The 22,688-nt window shown below is 36.0% G+C and overlaps 1 protein-coding gene across 6 annotated transcripts in view; it reads left to right on the top strand.

Annotated features, from left to right (window-relative positions):
• Window positions 1–22,688, top strand: part of CREB1 (cAMP responsive element binding protein 1) — a 60,720-nt gene that overhangs the window by 33,470 nt on the left and 4,562 nt on the right. For 4 of the 6 annotated variants that reach the window (XM_023259643.2, XM_023259642.2, XM_023259641.2 and 1 more), the window contains 4 exons: window positions 461–603; window positions 5,509–5,691; window positions 7,681–7,831; window positions 20,979–22,384. In XM_023259643.2, coding sequence (XP_023115411.1) covers window positions 461–603; window positions 5,509–5,691; window positions 7,681–7,831; window positions 20,979–21,123 — 622 coding nt within the window. In that variant the 3' untranslated portion in view covers window positions 21,124–22,384. Of the gene's footprint in view, window positions 1–460; window positions 604–5,508; window positions 5,692–6,785; window positions 6,849–7,680; window positions 7,832–20,978; window positions 22,385–22,688 lie in introns of those variants that run through there. The other 2 variants (XR_002744916.2, XM_019838539.3) reach the window with 2 other exon arrangements.

Genomic DNA, 22,688 nt, shown 5'->3' on the forward strand with positions numbered 1-22,688 from the left:
CCACCCAGGCACCCTGTCTAAATTTTTAAGAGTTCTTTATATATTGGGGCTATTGCTCCTTCATCTGTAATATATGTAAACATTTTTTTCTTAGTGTTGTTGATCATCTTTTGACTTTGGTTTTGGTGTTCTTTGCCCTACAAAAGGTTATTTTGTTTTGTTTTTTTGTGTGTTTTTTTTTCTCTAATCAAGTTTATTAACGTCTGCTTACACCTAGATTTTGAATGATTGCTTCCCTTTACATTCAAATTAAAGAGAAATTCATCATTTTTTCTAGTCCTTGTATGATTTCATTTTGACACATTGATTCCTCATCCGTTTATGGTTTATTCTTGTTCTTACATTTTAAACTGCTGTCCTAAGCACTAGCAGCTTTCCACTCATTTTCCTTTCCTGTTATTTGTATTTAGCCAGTAAATGTTACTTTTATTTTAGTTAATACAGTTCTCTCTTTTTCTAGGAAAATTTTGAATGACTTGTCTTCAGATGCACCAGGAGTGCCAAGGATTGAAGAAGAGAAGTCTGAAGAGGAGACCTCAGCACCTGCCATCACCACCGTAACGGTGCCAACTCCGATTTACCAAACGAGCAGCGGACAGTACAGTGAGTAGAAGATATTTCTGCTTTGGAAAGTGAGACCAAAACACTAATGGCTGCATTCTCCTTAAAGGAATCCTGCAAGTACCAACTCTTTCCTCAGTCTTGGATGTGATCAATTACACTTCCTTTACTGTTCACTGTGCAGACTTCTGGAACAGAAGTATTTTCTTTTCTTCGGGGTTTTTGTTGGGATGACTCAAGCACTTTAGCCCTTTAGGTGGTCCTTTGTTTTGTGCAGACACCGGGAGAGTCTTGAAAGTTTTTTGGAGCTCTAGATTGTAGTCCTCGTGTGATATATGATGGTCATAGAGGACATACTTTTTCAGATAAGATAACCATTCTCTGATTATGTTTAAGGATAAAAACAGTTTATTTTTATTCACTTTCCGTTCTAAAAGTAGCATTTTAAAATCGTATTTAATGTTTTGTGGTGGATGTCGACAGGCTTGGTTATAGTCTACCAACACATTCAAATCATTATTCTTTTTAATGTAATATAGTGAATTATGATAGCATAAACATAAGGACTGCCAAAATTAGAGCACAGTTGGCCTTTGGGCTCAGAGAAGGCAAAGATTTCTTTTGCATAATAATCAAAGTTTCCATTTCTGTCATGTCTCTATCTGACACTTAGGTCTCTCTCATCTTTCACCCAAATCTGTTACAGATTACTTTTGAGCTCTGCTTTTGTTTGATCAGAGGCATTTGTGTGAATGGTGTGTTTTTCTGTCTTTTCCCAGTATCTTTTGCCTCCTTAAGTGCCTCACACGTAGATTTCTTCATTTTGATGTGTTCATTAAATCCAGTACTTCCTAAGGGCACCTGGGTGGCTCAGTCGGTTAAGCGTCCAACTCCTGATTTCAGCTCAGGTCATGACCTCACGGTTTGTGAGTCTGAGCCCCGCATTGGGCTTCACACTCACAGTGCGGAGTCTGCTTGGGATTCTCTCTCTCTACCCTTACACACGTGTTGTTTCTGTCTCAAAATAAAGTTGAAAAAAATCCATTGTTTGCCATTATGTAGTTCCCCCCCTTTCTTCCGTATTGCAAATTAAATGTACTCATTGACACTCCCTTGTTGCATTAATTTTCTAATGCCCAGGGGTAGTCTGTGTCAGGAATGTGTATAAAAGTTTGAGTCCCAAATTAATAGTTTTTGTATAGTTCAGCCTTTGTTTACATAACTAATTTGCATTCCAACTGTATTAAAAACAGATTCCTAAGTAGCAGCTTTTTAGCTGTCCTGAAGCTGAAACTTTTGAAAGTGAGTAGAAGGAAAGCATTTTTTTGACGAAGCCTCTTGTTCACACTGTGCTTACTGGAGTTCAGTCACCTTTTTTCCTTCTTGAGTTCTTTGTTGGCGGAGACAAACAGGTACCATCTATATACATGTCTGTGGGTTTTGTAACCCTTATATCCAAATAATTTGAAGTATTCAAGATGTGTGTTCTGAGACATTGATATATGACATTTACTTTCCTCTGTACTTCAGCAGAAACCTGAGGGATACACCACACTCCTGTTAGTAACAGTAATTCAGTTGTGCAGGGAATCTCACTTGAACTAGAAAGCATGCTCTTTAGAGAAAAGGCATATAGAATCTCAAATAGGGAAGGCAAATTCAGAAATGTAGATGTTTAGGGGCGCCTGGGTGGCGCAGTCGGTTAAGCGTCCGACTTGAGCCAGGTCACAATCTCGCGGTCCGTGAGTTCGAGCCCCGTGTCGGGCTCTGGGCTGATGGCTCGGAGCCTGGAGCCTGTTTCCGATTCTGTGTCTCCCTCTCTCTCTGCCCCTCCCCTGTTCATGCTCTGTCTCTCTCTGTCCCAAAAATAAATAAACGTTAAAAAAAAAATTTTTTTTTAAAAAGAAATGTAGATGTTTAATTTGGCATACCACTCTGTCCCAGCAACTGAAAATTGCTAGTTTTAGAAAGTTCATACTTTGAGATTTTTAAAATTTTATTGCATTATCCATTATTCTCTTAGAGTATACACCTATTTCCTTGATGGAATTGATTTAACATTATGTTCTTGACACATATACAACATTTATATGTTTCTTAACTTAATCCTTTTCATCTCTCCCCAGTAGTAAGAGTTTGGTATATATCTGTCCATTCTTTCTCATTTTATTTATACATAAATATGTTACCATGTACAGTATTTTTATACAAGTGAGACCTACATTACTTATATACTATATATATAATTTCTTCAACAGCTACATTGTGTTTCACTATATAAATGTAACTTTTATTTAAACATCCCCCGCCCCCCCCGCCCCCACACATATACGTACACACACACATTGGTAAACATTTAGGACATTTCTATTGTTTTAAACAGTAAGACATGAACATTCTTATATATGTGATAAGGTCTCAGTGGGATAGCATCCAAAGAGTGGAATTGTTGGGGCACTTGGATGGCATAGTCGGTTAAGTGTCTAACTTAGGCTCAGATCATGATCTCCCGGTTTGAGCCCCATATTATGCTATCTCTCCCTCTCAAAAATAAATAAACATTAGGGGCCCCTGGGTGGCGCAGTCGGTTAAGCGTCCGACTTCAGCCAGGTCACGATCTCGCGGTCCGTGAGTTTGAGTCCCGCGTCGGGCTCTGGGCTGATGGCTCAGAGCCTGGAGCCTGTTTCCGATTCTGTGTCTCCCTCTCTCTCTGCCCCTCCCCTGTTCACGCTCTGTCTCTCTCTGTCCCAAAAATAAATAAATGTTGAAAAAAAATAAAATAAAATAAAATAAATAAATAAAAAAAATGAATAAACATTAAAAAAAATTTTTTTTAAAAAGAGTGCAATTGTTGAATCAAAGCACATCCTGCCCAATTTCCCTTCCCAGTGGCTGCACCAGTTTGTATTCCTTCCATACATTGTTTTTTTGTTGTTGTTTTTTTTTAATTTAATGCTGTTAGTAGTTTTATCCATTACTTTGTTCACTGTTCCTAGTAAAATAAAGTCTTTTTTGAGGAATTCTAAGTTAGAAACACAAGTGTCTATCATTTGGAACTTGAATCTTTTGTTTCACTAAATACAACTATAACCTATGATGTTTTCCTCATGTTCACTTTACTCAGAATCTCAGCTGAGTTTATGTTTAATTGTATTCTTCCTCTAGATTTTCTGGTAGAATCTCTGTGGTAGAGACACATCAGTTACTTGACTTCTATCTTTTTCTTCTTGTTTTAATGAATTTAGTTTTATTGAAAGCCATCCCAAATCCTTTTGGAATAATCAAGTATATAAATAAATAGTACAGAGAAAAACATGTCTGATAGGATCAGACTTTTGTTTTCAGAGTACTTTCATATATATGACTTCATTTGATTTTTATAGTTGTAGTTAGTATGGCTAGAACCGGATATTTTTACAGAAGAGATGACAGATTCAAATAACAGTGTACTGATGGAACCTGGACTAGAACCCAGATCTGCTGATACCTAGTTTCCTACTTCTTTTCTCCCACCTTGAGTTCATTGGTATGTAGCCAAGAAGAAATTGTGGTTTGATTGTTCCCCTTCTGATTCTTTCAAGTTACCTGCCATTTTAATCTCAATACAGTTCTTACATATTTCTTTTTTTTAATTGCCTAAGAGAAGTAAAACTTACAGACTTAGCTAAAGTAGATGGATTATAAATGCCAGTATCTTAATTTCTAATAAGTATCATTTATCATTTGCTAAAGCAAATCATAGCTACTTACTGTTATTATTTCTTGACTGAACAGTAGTTAATCAATGTTGCTCATACAGATGACTCAGCATATTAGTTTCTTAGAGCTGGCAGATAATTGATCCCAAATAACTCCCTTCTAACAGACAAAATAAAAAAGTAAAATGCAAAAGTAAAATGCATAAGTCAGACATGTTGACTTATTCAGTTAAAATCCATTATGCAATTTTATATGTAATACTGTGATTTTAGTCCTCTTTCTGGAAAACTTTTAAGAGGGAGAGTATCTCGAGAGGATCCAACCACCAACTTAATGCTGGTAGCTAAAGGATTGCTTTGTTCAAATAAAATAATAACCTACCTCTTTCTCTTAACTTTTCCATCTACTGTAGTATGAAGGTGAATTCATTTTTTTTTTTTAATAAAGTGAAATATCTTTTAGTATGAGCCAAAGTTGATTGCTTCATAACAGGTGAATGACAAGTGTGGTTAATTAGTGAATAATCAAAGGATCCTGTATGAGATGCTTGGATATGTAACAAATAGCAGTTAAATAGTTTTTCTAAATGATTGATCTTGAGCACTAATTTTTAACTTTGCGAGATACTCTATGATAAATGAGTCTCACAGGATGCATCAGTTTCGCTGAGTGGACGTTTGTTACAGTTTAAGCTTTGCTGAGTTAGAGAACAGAATGCGCTACTGAACTGCTTTATTAATTGTGTATTAAAACAGCCATTTATTGGGTGCCTATTACTGCCCATTTCTTTGCTAACTATGTGAAAATAGAGAAGAAAAATCACATTTTCTGCCTTCAAGAAATTTACTTTCTAGTGGGATAGCGAATATTAAACAATTAAAGTATTGCATAATTAAGACTAGAATAAAGGAAATATGGATCACAAAGTGGTACCTCCTCTGAACCAACCACTTACAAAGGAATTTAACATTTTTCATTCATTTTTTAAAAAATTATTAACAATATGGTTACATAAATTACAATATGGTTCATAGAGTGCATTTATATTCTAGCAATAGGATATGGGTCTCCTGAGCAGAAAGTTCCTTGAGTCTACCAAATCCTACCAAATCCTTCTTGGCCATGTCATTTGCTATAATAACTTCTCCTAGATCAGGTCTTACACATTATTCTACTGAATGTAGTGTGTTGTAAAAGTTTGATATGGTATTAATTAAACTGATAACCATAAAATCCATTGGGTTTTAGTTGCCATTACCCAGGGAGGAGCAATACAGCTGGCTAACAATGGTACCGATGGGGTACAGGGCCTGCAAACATTAACCATGACCAATGCAGCTGCCACTCAGCCGGGCACTACCATTCTACAGTACGCACAGACCACTGATGGACAGCAGATCTTAGTGCCCAGCAACCAAGTTGTTGTTCAAGGTAAGAGAATTCAGAATTCATAGGTGTGGTAAATTCTTTGAAAGGGTAAAAATTTTATAAACTCAGATAAAGTAAGTATGATACTGCAGAGCACTGTGAAAATGTAGTTAATTTTGTTTTCATTATAGATAATGTTCTCCATAAACTCTTCTATTTTTCCAGTTGGACCCAAATGTCATGGCATAAAAACAACTATTTTCAGTTTAAAAAATATAACCTCTTTAACACTTCCAGCATTTGGGGATAGGAGAAATAAGGGTAGGTTACAAGGAAAGATAGTGAAATCAGGAGTTAGGAAAGCTAGATTCTAGATCTAACTGCATAGTTTTGCTGTGTGATCTTGAGTAGGACTCACCTCTCTGGGCCTCATTTTTATTCATGTGTCAAATAAGAGTTTTATTAAATCACTGCTAAGAATCATCAGAGGCTCCAAGCACCTTGCTGCCTCAGTTGGTAGAGCATGCAATCTTGATCTCAGGATTGTGAGTTCAAGCCCCACATTGGGTATAGAACTTACTAAATAATCTGTTTCTCTACTTCTTACTCAAGAAATTGACATCCTAATTTCTAAGATCATTTTTTATTTCAAATGAAAGCAGTATGTTCTGAAATATCCTATACCAGTTTGTAAGTCTACTGGTCTATAGAGAAGAAGTAGTAGTTAAATCCTTGATGACTGTAGAAATAGCTTTTTTTGCTTTGTTTTAGTTTTTAAATTAAATAATTTATTGGTCTTAGGAATCTTTACAGATAGGAGTTGACCGTTTTTCTTTGAATCTATTTGAATATTTTAAGAGTATGATTTATGCCAGATTGAAACTTGCATGTTGAGGAAATACTTTTAAAATCTGTTTCTAAAAATATTTTTATTAATAATAATATATTTTGCCTCTGTTAGGTAGTGACCATCTTACCCCTTCACCATAGATGATAATTTTTGAATAATCCTAAAACACCCAACTAGAGAGTCATCATTTATTTAAAAGGCCCTAATGTATTTACAGAATATATTCTATTACTAAACAAATAATATTTGAAGAAGATAATATTTTGTTTATTAATGGGAGTAAAACACCTTTTCACTTTACATGCAGGTACTCAAAAATTGTAAAGCAGGATGTCAGTGAATTTGAATTCTGAACGTCAGTTTGAAGATGGTAACATGTTTAGTATATAAATCTTTTCCACTCAGACTACACATTTTAATTGAAATTAATGACTAACATGGCTAATTTTATACAGACCTTTAAATTCTCTCAGATAGTGTTAGGTTCTTTATTCTTAGGAGGGCATATTCCTAAGCTGTTTCTAGAAGCAGTTTGACAAATAATGGTTGTGTTTCTTTTCACAAGTGATAGATCATTTAGGTAGAAAAATAAACTTCGGTTTATTTAGCCATTAGCATTTACATTAAAACAAGTAATATAATTGGCATCACGTGGTACACGTTTTCATACTTACAGTTTTGTTTCAATTAGAAATTTATAATAGTTGACCATAATGCTTTATTTTCTCTTCCATTTTGCTATTTTATGAAAAATCATGGTCGTTTTTATGTCGTGGCAAGAGTCTACTTGAAATTTTTTAATATGAATTTACCAATATCAAAGGAAGACATTGAGGAGTATACTCTATCTAGGAAGATCATCCAAGCTGTGCCCTACTTACCTTTTAGACTTAAGGTTGGTAAGCATGTTAACAGAATAGAACTGCATTCCAATGAAAGATAAATACAAGACCCAGAAGACATAGGTGAAGGCCTCTTTCACCCACGTGTCTATACTAATAAATACATTAAATTGGAAATTATTTGTCAGTAATGACCCAAAGAGGGCTGATTAGTTCAATGTTTTAGTTACAATCACATTCCTTCTTTTTTTTCCCTTGCAATCCAAAATGTATGTTTAGATTGATGATTGACACAGCGTAGTTTTACCAAGTCACGGTGCTTCAGTGTCTTTACACCACGTTCACGGTTTTTCTTCTCAGCTGCCTCTGGAGATGTACAGACGTACCAGATTCGCACAGCACCCACTAGCACCATTGCCCCCGGAGTTGTTATGGCATCCTCCCCAGCACTTCCTACACAGCCTGCTGAAGAAGCAGCACGAAAGAGAGAGGTTCGCCTCATGAAGAACAGGTACATACAGTGCATTTACTCAGATTGTGGGAGGTCAGGTCGTCTTCAGATTCCGCCAGACGTGTGTCTTTAAGTCTGCTGAGAATATGATCTTGGTGTTGAGCTTTTTTTCTGGTAGAATTGATGGATGTTGCTGGAACTTCTTTATTTAATAAGCAGCACTTACGAAATGGTTAATGGGATTATGGGTCAATCTTTACTCATGGTTTTCTTTTGTGTAATTTCTCCATGAGAGATTTAATACACAACTCTGCTATATTTTCACTATGCTCTAACCAACTAGCTAGGTTATTTAAGTATTGTTTCTTTTCATGACAAGTCTTATTCGAGAAGATCAAGAGGTTCAAGTATGGATATTAAAATTGTTTCATTTATAGTAAGTTACTTGTAATAAAGTAAATGTATGATGGCCACTGTTTTAATGAATACCATCTTTATTGAAAATTAACAGTTTAACACCTAAAGGTTTCTTCAGAAATAGATTAATTCTAATACCTTGTTCTTAGATAAAATCTTAGAGTTAGTCTTCAACAATGAAATTGCTACGTATCAAAATCTATGAAATGTGGGTAAAGTAATTCTCATAAAGTAAATTCAGAGCTGTAAGTAGTTTTGTCAATAAAAAAACAGTAAGATGTTTTTATTATATTTACTTTAGTATTTTTTATTTATTTAGCTTAGGATTTAATATGGAAATGACTTTAAGACAAAGCAAAGAGAATGAAAATAAAGGTATATATAAAGATCTAAACATTTGATATTGGCGAAAATATTCCTCTGCTGTTCATCCCAAGATTTTTCAAACACTGTGATGAGATAAAAGAAATGTAGGGATTGAATTTAGATGGTCTGGATGCAAGTCCTGGACTGCCCTTTTTGCTGTGACTTTGGAAGAATACATTAACCCTCTCAGCTGCGGTTTTCTTCTTTGTAAAACGAGATTCCACCACCTGCCCAAAGGGCTGCTCTATGGGACAAGTATCCTATTCCTCTAAAGGCACTTTGTAACTGCAATGTTCAGTTGAAAATTTTTTTTTAATGTTTATTTACTTACTTATTTATTTACTTTGAGAGGGAGAGAGGGAGAGAATCCCAAGCAGGCTCCACACCGTCAAGCGCAGAGCCTGATGCTGGGCTCAATCTCACGAACCATAAGATCACGACGTGAGTTGAAACCAAGAGTCGACACTTAATTGACTGAGCCACTCAGGCACCCCTCGAAATATTTGTTTTTATGAAGTTTCCTGTTTCTGTTCAGTTCAACCTCTTTTGTTCCTAAAATACTCTTAGCTGTTATAGAGTGTTAGTAAATTACATCTAAGCTATGAGATATGGCAGGGCTTTTTCTGGGATATTAGGAAAAGAGTTCAAAATATGCCAAGTCGCTTATTTTATTTGTGCTCCATCAGTCTGTGATTTTCCTTAGGAATTATAACAGAAGCATTAAAAGCTGCATTCATTTAAATATATTTTAAAATATAAATTAAACTTTGTATTTAAATCTTTTCAGTTTTAAAATGTTTGTAAAGAAATCTTTAACCCTTTCAAAAATTTGAAGTAAGTCCGATTAAGAAGTCTTTAGTAAAGGCCAGGTTGTAAAATTTAAAACAGTAGCGCTTAGTAAAGAAACCAGTTCTAATCAAGACACAGTAGAGCAATCCGATGGAAGATAAGCCCTCTTGATGATAAAAACAACAGAAGGACTTCATGTTGTGTCTATGTAGTTGGGCTCTGTGGGCCAGAAATGTTTCCCCTTATATAGAAAAGACTAAGAGGCGGTGTAATCAGTGGGTAAGGAGGCAGCACCATATAGCTTCTTGTCTGCTCTCTTGTATATAGCAGAGAGCTGCCTATGTATGAAAACTTGTTAATTTGGCTGGCAGACTAAATTTCCTTTTTTATCCATGTACTTTATGTCTTGCCCCTTCCTCTCCCACCCCCTCCCCTCCCCCCATATACATACACCCCAAGTTAGGGACAGGGCATACATAGCTGCGGTTCCTAACAAGCTTTGCTGGCCTGAGATCTTCAGGGAAGCTATCTGACTTACCACGGACTCTTTAATAAAATACTTTGTCTTGGATTTAGTTTCACTATAAGGAAACTTCCCGTTGACTCTGCTATGGTTCCCTTTTCCCTTTATTCCCATGTTATTGCTGCTGCTACTTTTCCAGCTTCCATTCATTAGAATGTGGCTTCTGTGACCACCACACCACTCTTATGTCTTTAAAAGGTACAGATTCCTTCTCACTTGGCAATCTAGTATTCTCTTTTCATTTTACCTTTATGGAATATTTGACATTTTTGTCTATCTACTTTTTCTCCTGAACTCTTCTTTGGTTTATTCACCTGGTTTTCTGACTACTTTTGAAGTTTTCCCTTGAGACGTTCATTTATACCCGTGTATTTATTTCAGGTATCACCTATATGTTGCTGTCTCCTGATTCTATATTTTGGCTTTGACCTTTTTCCTGAGGTACTTTTAATATTAGGGGCCAGTTTATGCTGGACACTGTACCTAGTTTCTTTACATATTAGTTCTACCTACAATGAGTAGAAGCTTATCTCCACTTCACAGAGGAGCTATACTTCAGAGAGAAGTTAACTGTCTTGCCAAGGTCACACCTTTTAAGAAATCGGTGCAGGGGTGCCTGGCTGGCTCAGTCAGTAAAGCATGCGACTCTTTTTCATCTTGGGGGTGTGAGTTCAAGCCCCACATTGGGTGTGAAGATTGCTTAAAAATAAAATCTTTAAAAAAAAAAAACCAGAAAACTTGGTAGAGCTGAGATTTGAGCCTATTATGTCTGGCGCGAAAGCCTGTGGGCATGGAGCTTCTCGGATTCCAGCCTGCAGCTCTCCTGCTGTGCCTCTCAAACCAAAGCACATGCCAGTGTGCTGAGATATACGTAGCCCCAAGAAGTAAACTTGGAATGCTTTCCTCCAATGTTTAGTTCACAAAAATTTGAGCAAAATAAACATTTGTAAGGTAAGAAATTTAAAAGAAATTCACACCAGCAGTGGCATTTTGGCTTGTGTCCCCAGAATCCCCATTTTTAGTTTGCTCTGCCCATTAAGGGTACTTCGGTGGAAAAGTTAGAGGAGCGCTGTCCTGAGCATACTCCCTAGGATGAATGTCCCTTATGTACCTCAAACACAGCCTGTCTTAAATTGAACTTTGATGAGAAGAGTTGTCATTCCCCAAATTCTACACCGTCCAAGTTACCATTTACTCAAAAATGAAGATAAGTGATAAGAAGTCTAAAAGAAAGGACAGATGGTTATTATTTTACTTTTTGTTGCTGCAGTAACAATAACAAAAAACCCCAAATCTCAGTGTCTGAGAACAACAAAGCCTCTTCCTCACATTACATTTGACAGCTGCTAGCCAGCTGCTTGGCCCTCTTCCACATGCTCCCAACTAAAGGAGAAGCACCTTTTCTGACAAAGCATGTCACTTGTGTAGCAAAGGGGAAAAGGCAATGCTTTTTAAATCATCTGCTTGCTGGGGGTGAACATGGCATCCACTTGTGTATTCTTCGCTTGGGGAGGGAGGAGTAAAAAATTATGACAGTAATACAATTCACTATCCTTGTTGTATAATTTTAGAATGCAGGAGGATTTTAATAGATTTCCTAAAGGCAGAAGTAATAAACGTAAAGGTTACATAGGTTTGACTACATGTATGAAAATATAAAACCCCTGTTTAGCCAAGCAAAAGATACAGTAGCAAAGCAAACAAACTAGGAACATTTGACAAGTCAGAAGAGAGTTAAGGATATGAATAGGCAAATTCATAGAAAATGAATTAGAAATGAGGTAAAAAAAAAAAAAATAGTTTTGGAAAAATTCCAGACAATTGAAGGGTATGCCATGTAAATTAAGGCATGTTCATTGTACACATTGTATACATTCAGCCACATACAATCAACCTTTAAGAATGAATAGAGATGGGGGGAGGGGAGCGCCTGGGTGGCTCAGTCACTTAAGCGTCTCTTGGTTTCATGATCATGATCTCACAGTTCATGAGATCAGCCCCCGCATCCGGCTCCATGCTTCTAGCTTGGCGATTGCTTGGGATTCTCTCTCTCTCTGCCCTTCCCCCACTCATACTCACGCTCTCTCACGCGCGCACACTTTCTTTCAAATAAACTTAAAAAAAAATAAATTTAAGAATATATAGATGGCATTTTTATTGAGATAGGAAGATGTTCATAGTGGAAAAAAGCAGGTTACCAGAGAGTATGTATAATCCCACTTTGTTTGGGTGGTGGGGGCGAGTTTGTTTGTTTTTATTTTTTTTTAATGTTTATTTTTGAGAGAGAGAGATAGAGCACCAGCAGCGGAGGGGCAGAGAGAGGGAGGGAGACATAGAATCCAAAGCAGGCTCCAAGCTCCAGGTTCCAGGCTCCAGGCTCCAAGCTCCAAGCTCCAAGCTGTCAGCACAGAGCCCAATGCAGGGCTTGAACTCATGAACCATGAGATCATGACCTGAGCTGAAGTCTGACGCTTAACTGACAAGCCACCCAGGTGCCCCCTACTTTTGTTTTTATTACACATGTGAAACATGCTAATTATACAAGCACATTAGAAAACATAAGCTAAAAATTTAATCATCACTAATTGTGCCACCTAAAATGTTAACATTCTGGAGTATAATTTTTTCCCTAATATATATGTGCAAAAATAAATATTTTTAATGTATAGTTCTTAATTTTTTATTTTTAAATAATTTTAGGTTACAGAAGAGTTGTGAAAGTAGTACAGAATTCTAGATACTCTTTATCCAGCTTTCTCTGATTTTAGCATATGACATAACCAGGCTTCAGTTACCAAAACTAAGAAGCTAACATCTGTCATATACTATGGGTATATGACAGCATATTATATGTTACATTAACACAGTCAATATGTTATATGGTGTAGTATACAACGTAGTGTTGTATACCATAATACTATACTATTAAACAGACTGTACACTTTATTCGGATATCCTCAGTTATATATCCCTTTTCTCTTCCAGAATCCAGTCCAGGGTACCTACCCACTGCATTTAGTCACCATGCCTACTCATGTCCTGCAAACTGTGACGCTTTCTCTTTTGACTTTCATGGCCTTGTCACTTTTGAAGAGTAGTGGTCAGGTTTCTTTTAGAATATCCCTCGGTTTGGGTGGGCTTATGTGACATTTTCTTACAGACTGAGGTAATGGATTTGGAGGGATAATACCACAGAGGTGTAACGTGCTTTTCTTGTCATACTGTATTGAGGTAGCGCATACCAGTATGACTTGTTAGTGGTGGTGATGTTAACTTTGATTCCTTGGTTAAAGTGGGGTCCAGGTGTCTCCTGCAGAGTTACCATTTTTCTAGTTTTACACTCTATTCCTTAGAAGCAAATCACTAAATCTAGCCCACATTCAAAGAGAGATGAAAGTCAAAAAGGAGAATATCAAAGAATTTATGGTCATAGGCAAAAAAACACCATAGTAATTGGTATATTTGAGGGGAGAGACTTGAAGACTGTGCAGATACCTTATTTCTCTTTAAAGTTTTGCCCATTAATTTTAGTATTCACTAGTGATATTCAGATGAGGGTTTTTCTATTTCCCCTGTCCCTAATACATTTATTAACTGGAATTCTTTTATAAGGAAAATCTGTCCCTTCTTCCCTACTTACTTATATGTATAAATAAATACATTGTGGATACTTACTTTATAAATTGCACTATAACTTAATACTGTTTATTTGTTATGTTCAGATTATTCCAGCTTTGACTTTTGGGAGCTCTTACAAGTTGGTTTCCTTTTATCCTTTTGACATGTCCCCTTTTTTTTAAACATGTCCTTATTGTCTGACACTACAAGATTGTCCAGATTCAGCTTCTTATTTGTGTGTTCCCTGCCTTAGCCTTGGAACTAACCATTTCTTCCTAAGTTCCTTTTATTGGAAAATGGTACATAGAAATCAAGAAGAGGGCATCACCTATGCTCTTTGCTACCAGGTATCGCACTTCTGGGCCCTCTCAAAAGGTGGTGTCACTAAATATGTATGTGTACTAGCCGATGTATGCACACATCTAAATTTCTGTATTTGTATATTACTAAAATAAATACGACTTCATACTAGCTTCTCTGACTCTGATCTATAGCCACAGGGTTCATTTTAGTCTCCTCCACTTTGCTTATTTATAACTTCTTTCTCTGACCAGAAACTTGGCTTCCCATTAAGTATATTTACACACTTGTTTAAGTGTAGTATACATTTAAAATAGTTACTGAATTGCTAACTTGTACATCCATGAGAAACAGATTCACCAATTACAATACAGTATGTGCAGTTCTTTTTGTTCTTAGCCTTAAAGTACCAGTGTTTTCAAAGCTATTGAGTTGGGTCTCTTCCTTTTTTCTTTACCTTCTTCAGTGAGGTTATATCACACTTATAGTATGGTTAGATTTGTCATCATCTTCATTCAGTTCTGGGATTGCATGTAGTTTACTTTTTATCTTCTGTTGGTTTTGACAAATGTATGGTACCAGGTTTCTACCCCCACAGTGCCTTACAGAACTGTTATACCATCCTAGAAAGAATCCCATGTAATACCCACATGCTAATCCTCTTCTACCCCCTTTCCCATACCCTCAAAACCACTGAACTATTTTCTATCCTTTGGATTTTGCTTTTTCCAGAATCTCATATAAATGGAATCATACAGTGTGTAGCCTTTAGGATCTGGCTTCTTTGACTTGGCAGAATGCATTCAAGATTCATTGATTATCTTGCGTGGATCAATAGTTGGTTTTACCCCTGGTACTGCCTTGTATGATTTTACTGTGGTTTGTTTGTCCATTGACCTTGACGTTCATCATAGTTTCCAGTTTTGGAGCATTATGAATGAAGTTACTATGAATATATACAGGTGTTAATATGAACTTTCAGTTCACTTGAGTAAATATCTAGGAGTGGGCTGGCCAGCTGGAATGGTAAGTGTATATCTAACTTTACAAGAAACTGCCAGATTGTTTTCCAAAGTGGCTGTATCATTTGGCATTCCCACCAGCAGTGTTTGAGAGTTCTACTTGATCTCTATTCAGTGTTACAATGTATGTTTTACGTTTAGGTCTATGATCCCTATTGAGTTAACTTCTGTATAAGGTGTGAGGTGTATCAAGATTCATGTTTTGTGTGTGGACATCCATTTGTTCCAGCATCAGTTGTTAAAAAGATTATCCTTTGTTGAACTCCCGTTGTACTTTTGTCAAAAATCATCTATCTGTATTTGTGTGGGTCTGTTTCTGGCTAGCTTGTTTCATTGGTCTTTGTGTTTATGCTTTCACTGATGCCATGCTGTCTTGATTAGTGTAGTTCACAGTAAGTTTTGAATTTGATAATGTGAGTCCTCCAACTTTGCTCTTTTACAGAATTGCTTGGACTGTTCTCTTTCCTTTGCATTTTCAAAGTATGTGTCTTCCACTCTATGAATACAATTACATTTTTTAGCATATGGATCCTACATACATTTTGTTAGATTTATAACTAAATACTTCTGGATTTTTGGTTTTGGTTTTCTTGATGGGTATAGAAGACTAGTAGGGATTTGATTCCTAATATTGAAAATCTGTGGTTTTTCTCTCTCCCTCTCTCTCTCTCTCTCTCTCTCTCTCTCTCTCACACACACACACACACACACACACACACACACACACACTTACTTGGTTAGTCTGGCTAGAAATTTATAAATTATTAAAAACAGACTATGAGGATTTGACCCATGGGTCACAGGTTGCTAACTATGGTCTAACCCAAGTAAAAGACAAACCAGATTAAAAAACCAAGACCTAACTATACATTATTTATAAGAATCTCCTTTCAAATATGAAGCATAGGTAGATTGGAAGGAAAGGGGTAGAATAGGGTAGGTCATGCAAATAGCAATCTAAAGGAAGTTGGAACATTGTCAGGGATAAAGGACATTGTATAATGATAAAATTATTATCATTATAGGCCTCTAATAATAATATCATTATTATCATAGGCCTCTAATTCTACTAGAGTAGGTGTATGTTCCTAACAATTTTAATATACAGTAGGCCAGGGCTGATGACACTAAACAGAGAATGGAACAAATCTGTAATCATAGTTGAAAACTTCAGCATTCTTTTCTTCAATAATGATAGAAAATAAAGATACAACCTGAATGACATCAACCAGTTATACCTATTTGGCATTTTTATGACACTTGTTAATCTGAAAGAATAGAAATAGAGGTGCCTGGGTGGCTCAGTCGAGTCAGCATCTGACTCGATCTTGGCTCAGGTCATGGTCTCATGGTCTGTAAGTTTGAGCTCTCTGTTGGGCTCTGCACTGATGGTGGAGAGCCTGCTTGGGATTCTGTCTCTGCCCCTCTCCTACTTGCTGTCTCTTTCTCTCCCTCGAAATAAATAAATACTTTTTTTAAAAAAAAGAATAGAAATAATATAAAGTATGTGCTTGGCCCATAAAACATCTGGGAATATCCCCAATTGTGTGGAAATTAAGTATCAAACATTTCTAAATCTATAGGTCAAAAGGAAGTCTTAAAGGAAATAAATATTTTGAACTAAGTGCAAATTAAAAAACAACAAAAATTTGTGAGATACAGTTCAGTCAGGGCTTAGGGGGAAATTTGTATCCTTAAACACTTAACATTAGAAAAGAATCCTCTGTGTCAGGCAGGGGTTGGCAAACTGTACCTCATTGCCTGTTTTTATAAACTTGTATTGAGGGGCATCTGGGTAGCTTAGTCGGTTAAGTGTCCAATTCTAGATCTTGGCTTAGGTCATGATCGCACAGTTTGAGTTTGAGCCCTGCATCAGGCTTTGTGCTGGCGGTGCGGAGCCTGGTTGGGATTGATATTCTCTCTCTCTCTCTCTCTCTCTCTCTCTCTCTCTCTCTCTCTAATAAATTTACAAGGAAACTTAAAAAAAAAGTTTTATTTGGAACACAGCCATGTTCATTCAATTATGTGTTATCCATGGCTGCTTCCATGCTACAACAGCAGTGGTTGTGACAGAGTCCATTTGGTCCAAAAAGCCAAAAAAATGTTTGCCAACCTAACTTCTGTCTTAAGAAACTAGGGGGAAAAAGAGCAAATTAAAATCAATAAAACTGAAGAGAAAACCAATAGAGGAAAATCAGCGAAACAAAAAATTGGTTGTTAAAAAAGAAAAAGTACAATTGATAAACTTCTTTGAAGACAAAAGAAAAAAATCAGGTAGTTTGGAATTACTGAAGATGCTGAAAATGGAAAGAGTAAGTGAGACAGAATAAGAGTATCATATGGAGGCAAAGAATTAGGTCAGTGAATGGAGGAGGATGTTGAGACACATTATGTGAAAGAACTTTTTTCTAAAAATATGCCTATCACATCAATTTCAGAATCTATAAGCCATCTGTTTGCATGAATGCTTAAACTCCTAAAATCCTGTTTCTCTACTGGAAGAAACATTCAGTGGTCAATTTAATCTTCACACTGGGTCAGACCAATCCACTGGGAGAGTCCTATCACTTTCTTCTGTTTTTTAAAAAATATTTAGCTAGAAATTTTTGAGAAGCTTTAAAAAGCATTCTCCGAGCTAAGGATTTCTTTAAAATTTTTATTTAAAGCTCATTTGTATTTTGTATTCTACTCCAAAATACAGTAATGCTTATTTTAACATGAAAATGCTTGCCACCCCTCTGACCCGTTAATCAAAATTGGTGCTTTAGAATGACATGCCACGTTTATTCCCTGATTTTGCAAACTCCTTAATACGAACCTAACAGTCCTGGTTGGAGGCATCTTGATTAGTCCTGTTTTTAAAAAACAGAGGAAGAGGGGCGCCTGGGTGGCTCAGTCGGTTAAGCGGCCGACTTCGGCTCAGGTCATGATCTCGCGGTCCGTGAGTTCGAGCCCCGCATTGGGCTCTGTGCTAACAGCTCAGAGCCTGGAGCGTGTTTCAGATTCTGTGTCTCCCTCTCTCTGACCCTCCCCCGTTCATGCTCTGTCTCTCTCTGTCTCAAAAATAAATAAACGTTAAAAAAAACAAAAACAAAAAAACAGATGAAGAAACAGTTCTTGCATGGGACCTATTGGAAGCTACTCAACTAGTTAGTTTCAAAGCCAGAATCTGAACCCAAGATTCCTGATTTTCAGTTTAGGATTCTTGCTAATATGTCATACTGTATCCAAATTTGTATCCAAATTTGTTTATTTTAAACCGTGCCTAACTTGAGCCTAACTTGAGCATCGTTCTGCAAGACTGTGTGTTACTTGAAATTTATTTGGTATCTTCCCGCCGCCCCCCCCCCCAAAAAAAAAGTATTGTATACTCACGTTCAGTTTAGGACATGCTAGTTAGAATTGCTCTTTGGAGAGAGTCTCAATTCACATTAGTATATGGAAAGGATCAGAAGTCTTAGATGAAAGAAAGCAGTTAATTTTCGTAGCCCAGTGTTCTTTTTTTTTTTTTTTTTTTTTTTTTTTTTTTTTTTTTTTTTTTTTTTTTTTAGAATCCTAGTCTAATCTTTCACAACACTGTAGTATACTGATTTTTGTACAACAAAGTTAGGAGATACTAACCTATAGGATCATGTTAGTTTAGCTTTTGGAAACTAGCATGTAGATATAGCATTCCTATGAGCACTTGTGGACTGTAAATTCTCAGATGATGGAGAAGGAGAAAGCAAGGAAAACAAGATGAGTCAGCCCTGGATAAAATGAGATTTGTAAATGTGTATATACATAATACATGCTTTCTCTTTGTTAGAATTTACCCCATACACAGAACATCCAGCCTGACCTCTGAATCAAGCCCACTGTGACCCTTTAGATCACTCTTGGCCTCGTAGCACTTCTCAACTTGTGATCTCCATCATGCATTTGAATGTTGGGCCATTTTTAACTTCTTTCCAAAAAAATTTTCACCAGTGATGCAGTGGATCATATATTGTCTGTATCTGTCATGGATAATACATCATCAGGTGCAGCTTTTTTTATTCCAAAAGTCGGCTTGCTCCTTTTTTCTGAACCAGTAGGCTATGTGGGCATGAAGACATTAGAGTTCTCTAGAAACAGTCATTGCTAACACATATGTAGTAGCATTTAGGAAGTGCCAGCCACCATTTCATGCACTTTTTACAGATTAACTCCTTTAATCCTCATAAAACTTTTGAAGTAGGTAATATTACCTGTTTTACAGTCTGGTAACTAAAGTTAAATAATTTGCTTGTGGCCATGTAATTGGTAAGAAGTAACCACTTAAACCTAAGAACCGGACACTGAAGATAATACTGCTCCTAAGTACTGCCACTGCTGCAAATGAGTGATTAGAAATTGCTGCTTTTTTCCATTGTTTAAAGACTTAGGACCGTTCTGCTTTCAACTCTTGGTTCACTTAGTCATAAGGACCTACCTCATGCCAGTCCTAGTGACTGAGCATATAATATATGGTCCTTATTCACATAGAGTTAAAATAAGAGTTTATTTACTAGTTTAGCCTTCATAGCTTGCTAGAAAATATTTTATTCTTAGTGTTAACTTTTTTTTTAGTAATTTTTAATTGTGCTAAAAAATTTAAAATTTACCATCTTAACCATTTTTAAGTATACATACAGTTCAGTAGTGTTAAATATGTACACAGTATTGTGCAACAGATCTCCAGAACTTTTTTGCCTTGCAAAACTGAACCTCTGTTAAAAGCAGCTTCCCTCATTTTCCCCTTCTGTGAGTCCTTGGCAGTCACCACTCTACTATCTGTTTTTATGAGTTTGACTACTTTAGATACTTGAAATAAGTGGAATCCACAGTTGTCCTTTTCGTGACTGGCTTATTTTGCTGCATTATGTCCTCAAAGTTCATCCACGTTGTAGTGTGTGATGGTATGTCCTTCCTTTTAAGGCAGAATAATATTCCATTGTATGTGTACCACATTTTTTCAGTGTATCCGTCTGTTGATGAGTACTTGGGTTGCCTCTGCATGTTGACTATTATGAATAATGCTGTTATGGATGGAGGCTTGCCCATATCTCTTTAATATCCTGTCCTGTGTTCTTTGGATATATATCCAAAAGTAGGATTTTTGGATCACAAGGTAATCCTATTTTTAGTTTTTTAAGGAATCACTGTAGTGTTTTCTGTAGTGGCTGGGCAATTTTACATTCCACCAGCAGTGCACAGGGTTCAAATGTCTTCTCATCCTTGTCAACCCTCGCTGTTTTCTGTTTAAGTTTTTGTTTTTTAAATAGTAGCCATCCTAATGGATGTGAGGTGGTATCTCATTGTGGTTTTGATTTGTAAGTTGTAAAATTTCTGGATTATATCCTGGATATTAACTCCCTGTTAGATATATATATGATTCGCAAATATCTTCTCCCAATTCATAGGTGGCCTTTTCACTCTGTTGATTGTGCCCTTTCATGAACAGAATTTTTTAAGTTTGATGTGACCCAATTTGTTTATTTTTGCTTTTGTTGTCTATGCTTTTGGTGGCATAGCCAAGAAAGCGCTGCCAAATCCAGCGTCTTGAAGCTTTTCTCCTGTGTTTTCTTCTAGAAGTTTTATAGTTTTAGGTCTTACATTTAGATCTTCAATCCATTTTCAATTAGTTTTTGTACATGGCATAATTAAGGGTCCAACTTCATTCTCTTGCATGTGGATATACAGTGTTCTCAACATCATTTGTGGAAGAGACTCATGTTAGATTGTTGTTGTCTTTTTTTAATGCCCTGAAATGATGAGTTTGTGAGAATTTTCTGTTCAATTTACGATGTTTTGCACACTGACATTTAGCTTTGGTATTTTCTTAGTTATTGATATTTATAGAATTTCAAGTTTTATAGGTATGAGGCAGATCCTGTCAATAACCAGTGATATAATTTTAAGTGATCATTCAGCCCTTTGGGTTGTTTGTGGGGTTTTCACATTCGGGGTTCTTTTTTGAAATCAAACATCTATGGTATATTAAAATTTTACATGAGGCAATTTCCAAGTCCTTCTGTGTAGTTTTTTCAAATGCCTAATGTATATTAAAATATTTGTTGCTTTGAGCTAAATATCTAAAAGCATTCTAAGCCAAAATAAGTGATATAGAAATAAATGTTGCATAATTTTTCCTGTCCTCCTTTGCTCCTAGGGAAGCAGCACGAGAGTGTCGTAGAAAGAAGAAAGAATATGTGAAATGTTTAGAAAACAGAGTGGCAGTGCTTGAAAACCAAAATAAGACTCTCATTGAGGAGCTAAAAGCACTTAAGGACCTTTACTGCCACAAATCAGATTAATTTGGGATTTAAATTTCACCTGTCATGGTGGAAAAGGACTGGCTTGGCCTCAAGCAGAAAGACAAAATAAACATTTTATTTTCTAAACATTTCTTTTTTTCTATGCGCAAAACTGCCTGAAAGCAACTACAGAATTTCATTCATTTGTGCTTTTGCATTAAACTGTGAATGTTCCAACACCTGCCTCCACGTCTCCCCTCAAGAAATTTTCGGCACCAGGAATCATGAAGAGACTTCTGCTTTTCATCCCCCACCCTCTTCAAGAAGTAATAATTTGTTTACTTGTAAATTGATGGGGGAAATGAGGAAAAGAAAATCTTTTTTTAAATGATTTCAAGGTTTGTGCTGAGCTCCTTGATTGCCTTAGGGACAGAATTACCCCAGCCTCTTGAGCTGAAGTAATGTGTGGGCCGCATGCATAAAGTAAGTAAGGTGCAATGAAGAAGTGTTGATTGCCAAATTGACGTGTTTTCACATTTTCATTGTGAATTATGTAAAATTGCAAAGAGATATACCCTCTAAAAAAGAGTTTTAGTGTGGTGTTGAAGAAATTAAGAATGAATTCGAAGTGCTTTCTATGTACATTCTCTTCTTCAATACTGACAACTTGTCCTTGACCTTCTGTATTAACTGTAGCTCTTCCGTAGGGCAGTTGTTGCTTCTTATTTCAGTTCTGTATGTGTTCAACATTCTTGAATACATTAAAAGAAGTAACCAACTGAATGAAAAAGCATGGTATTTGAATTTTAAATTAAACTGAAGTAAATAAAAGTACAAAGCTTGTTTTAGTTAGTACTAAATTCTTAGTAAAAAGATGCTCATTAGTAAACCAGCCCCTTGAGTTACGTAACAAGGTTTTTAAATAAATGTTTTTGTCATCGCCTTCAAAAATACTTATGTCACTCATTTACTTAAAAAGATATTTCTAATTAAACTGTTCCCATTTGCACTTACACTATACCACCAACAGGAAAGCCTTCAAGATGTTAAATAAAACAAAGTGATATCTTTGTTTATAAAATGTTGTGTTGTAGAAAAATACTGATTTTAAATCTTTTCCATATTAACATACTTTAACAGAGTATCCTTAGTGAATTTTTTAATGAAAGTGTAAGGATATAGTTATAAAAAGTACAGTATTAGATGTATACGAGAGTTATTTTCTTCAGACGTATTTGAATGACTGCTGTACTACAATATTTGGATTGTCATTCTTACAAAACTTTTTTTTTTTTTTTTTTTTTTTTTTTTTTTTGGTTTTCTCCTAAAAAGGATAGTTGTGCTTGAGCTTTCCAATATGCTGTATAGCCTTTGTTGTTCTGCAAAGGAGCTACCTGTTTTAACCCCTGACTATACCAGTCTGTATTTATATGTATCATACATTGTTTCCAATACTACTTCTAACTATTAATTACTCATTCACTAAGCTTGATAAATCTTTACAAAAGTTACCCTTTAAAAAAATAGGACTAAGGTGGATTTTAAAAATTGGAAACTGACATAATGTTAGATATAATTTCTCATTTGAAAAGGTTATTCCTTTTAAAAGAAGAGTGTAGAAAATT

The sequence above is a fragment of the Felis catus genome, chromosome C1, assembly GCF_018350175.1.
Source record: "Felis catus isolate Fca126 chromosome C1, F.catus_Fca126_mat1.0, whole genome shotgun sequence".
Taxonomy (NCBI): Eukaryota; Metazoa; Chordata; class Mammalia; order Carnivora; family Felidae; genus Felis; species Felis catus.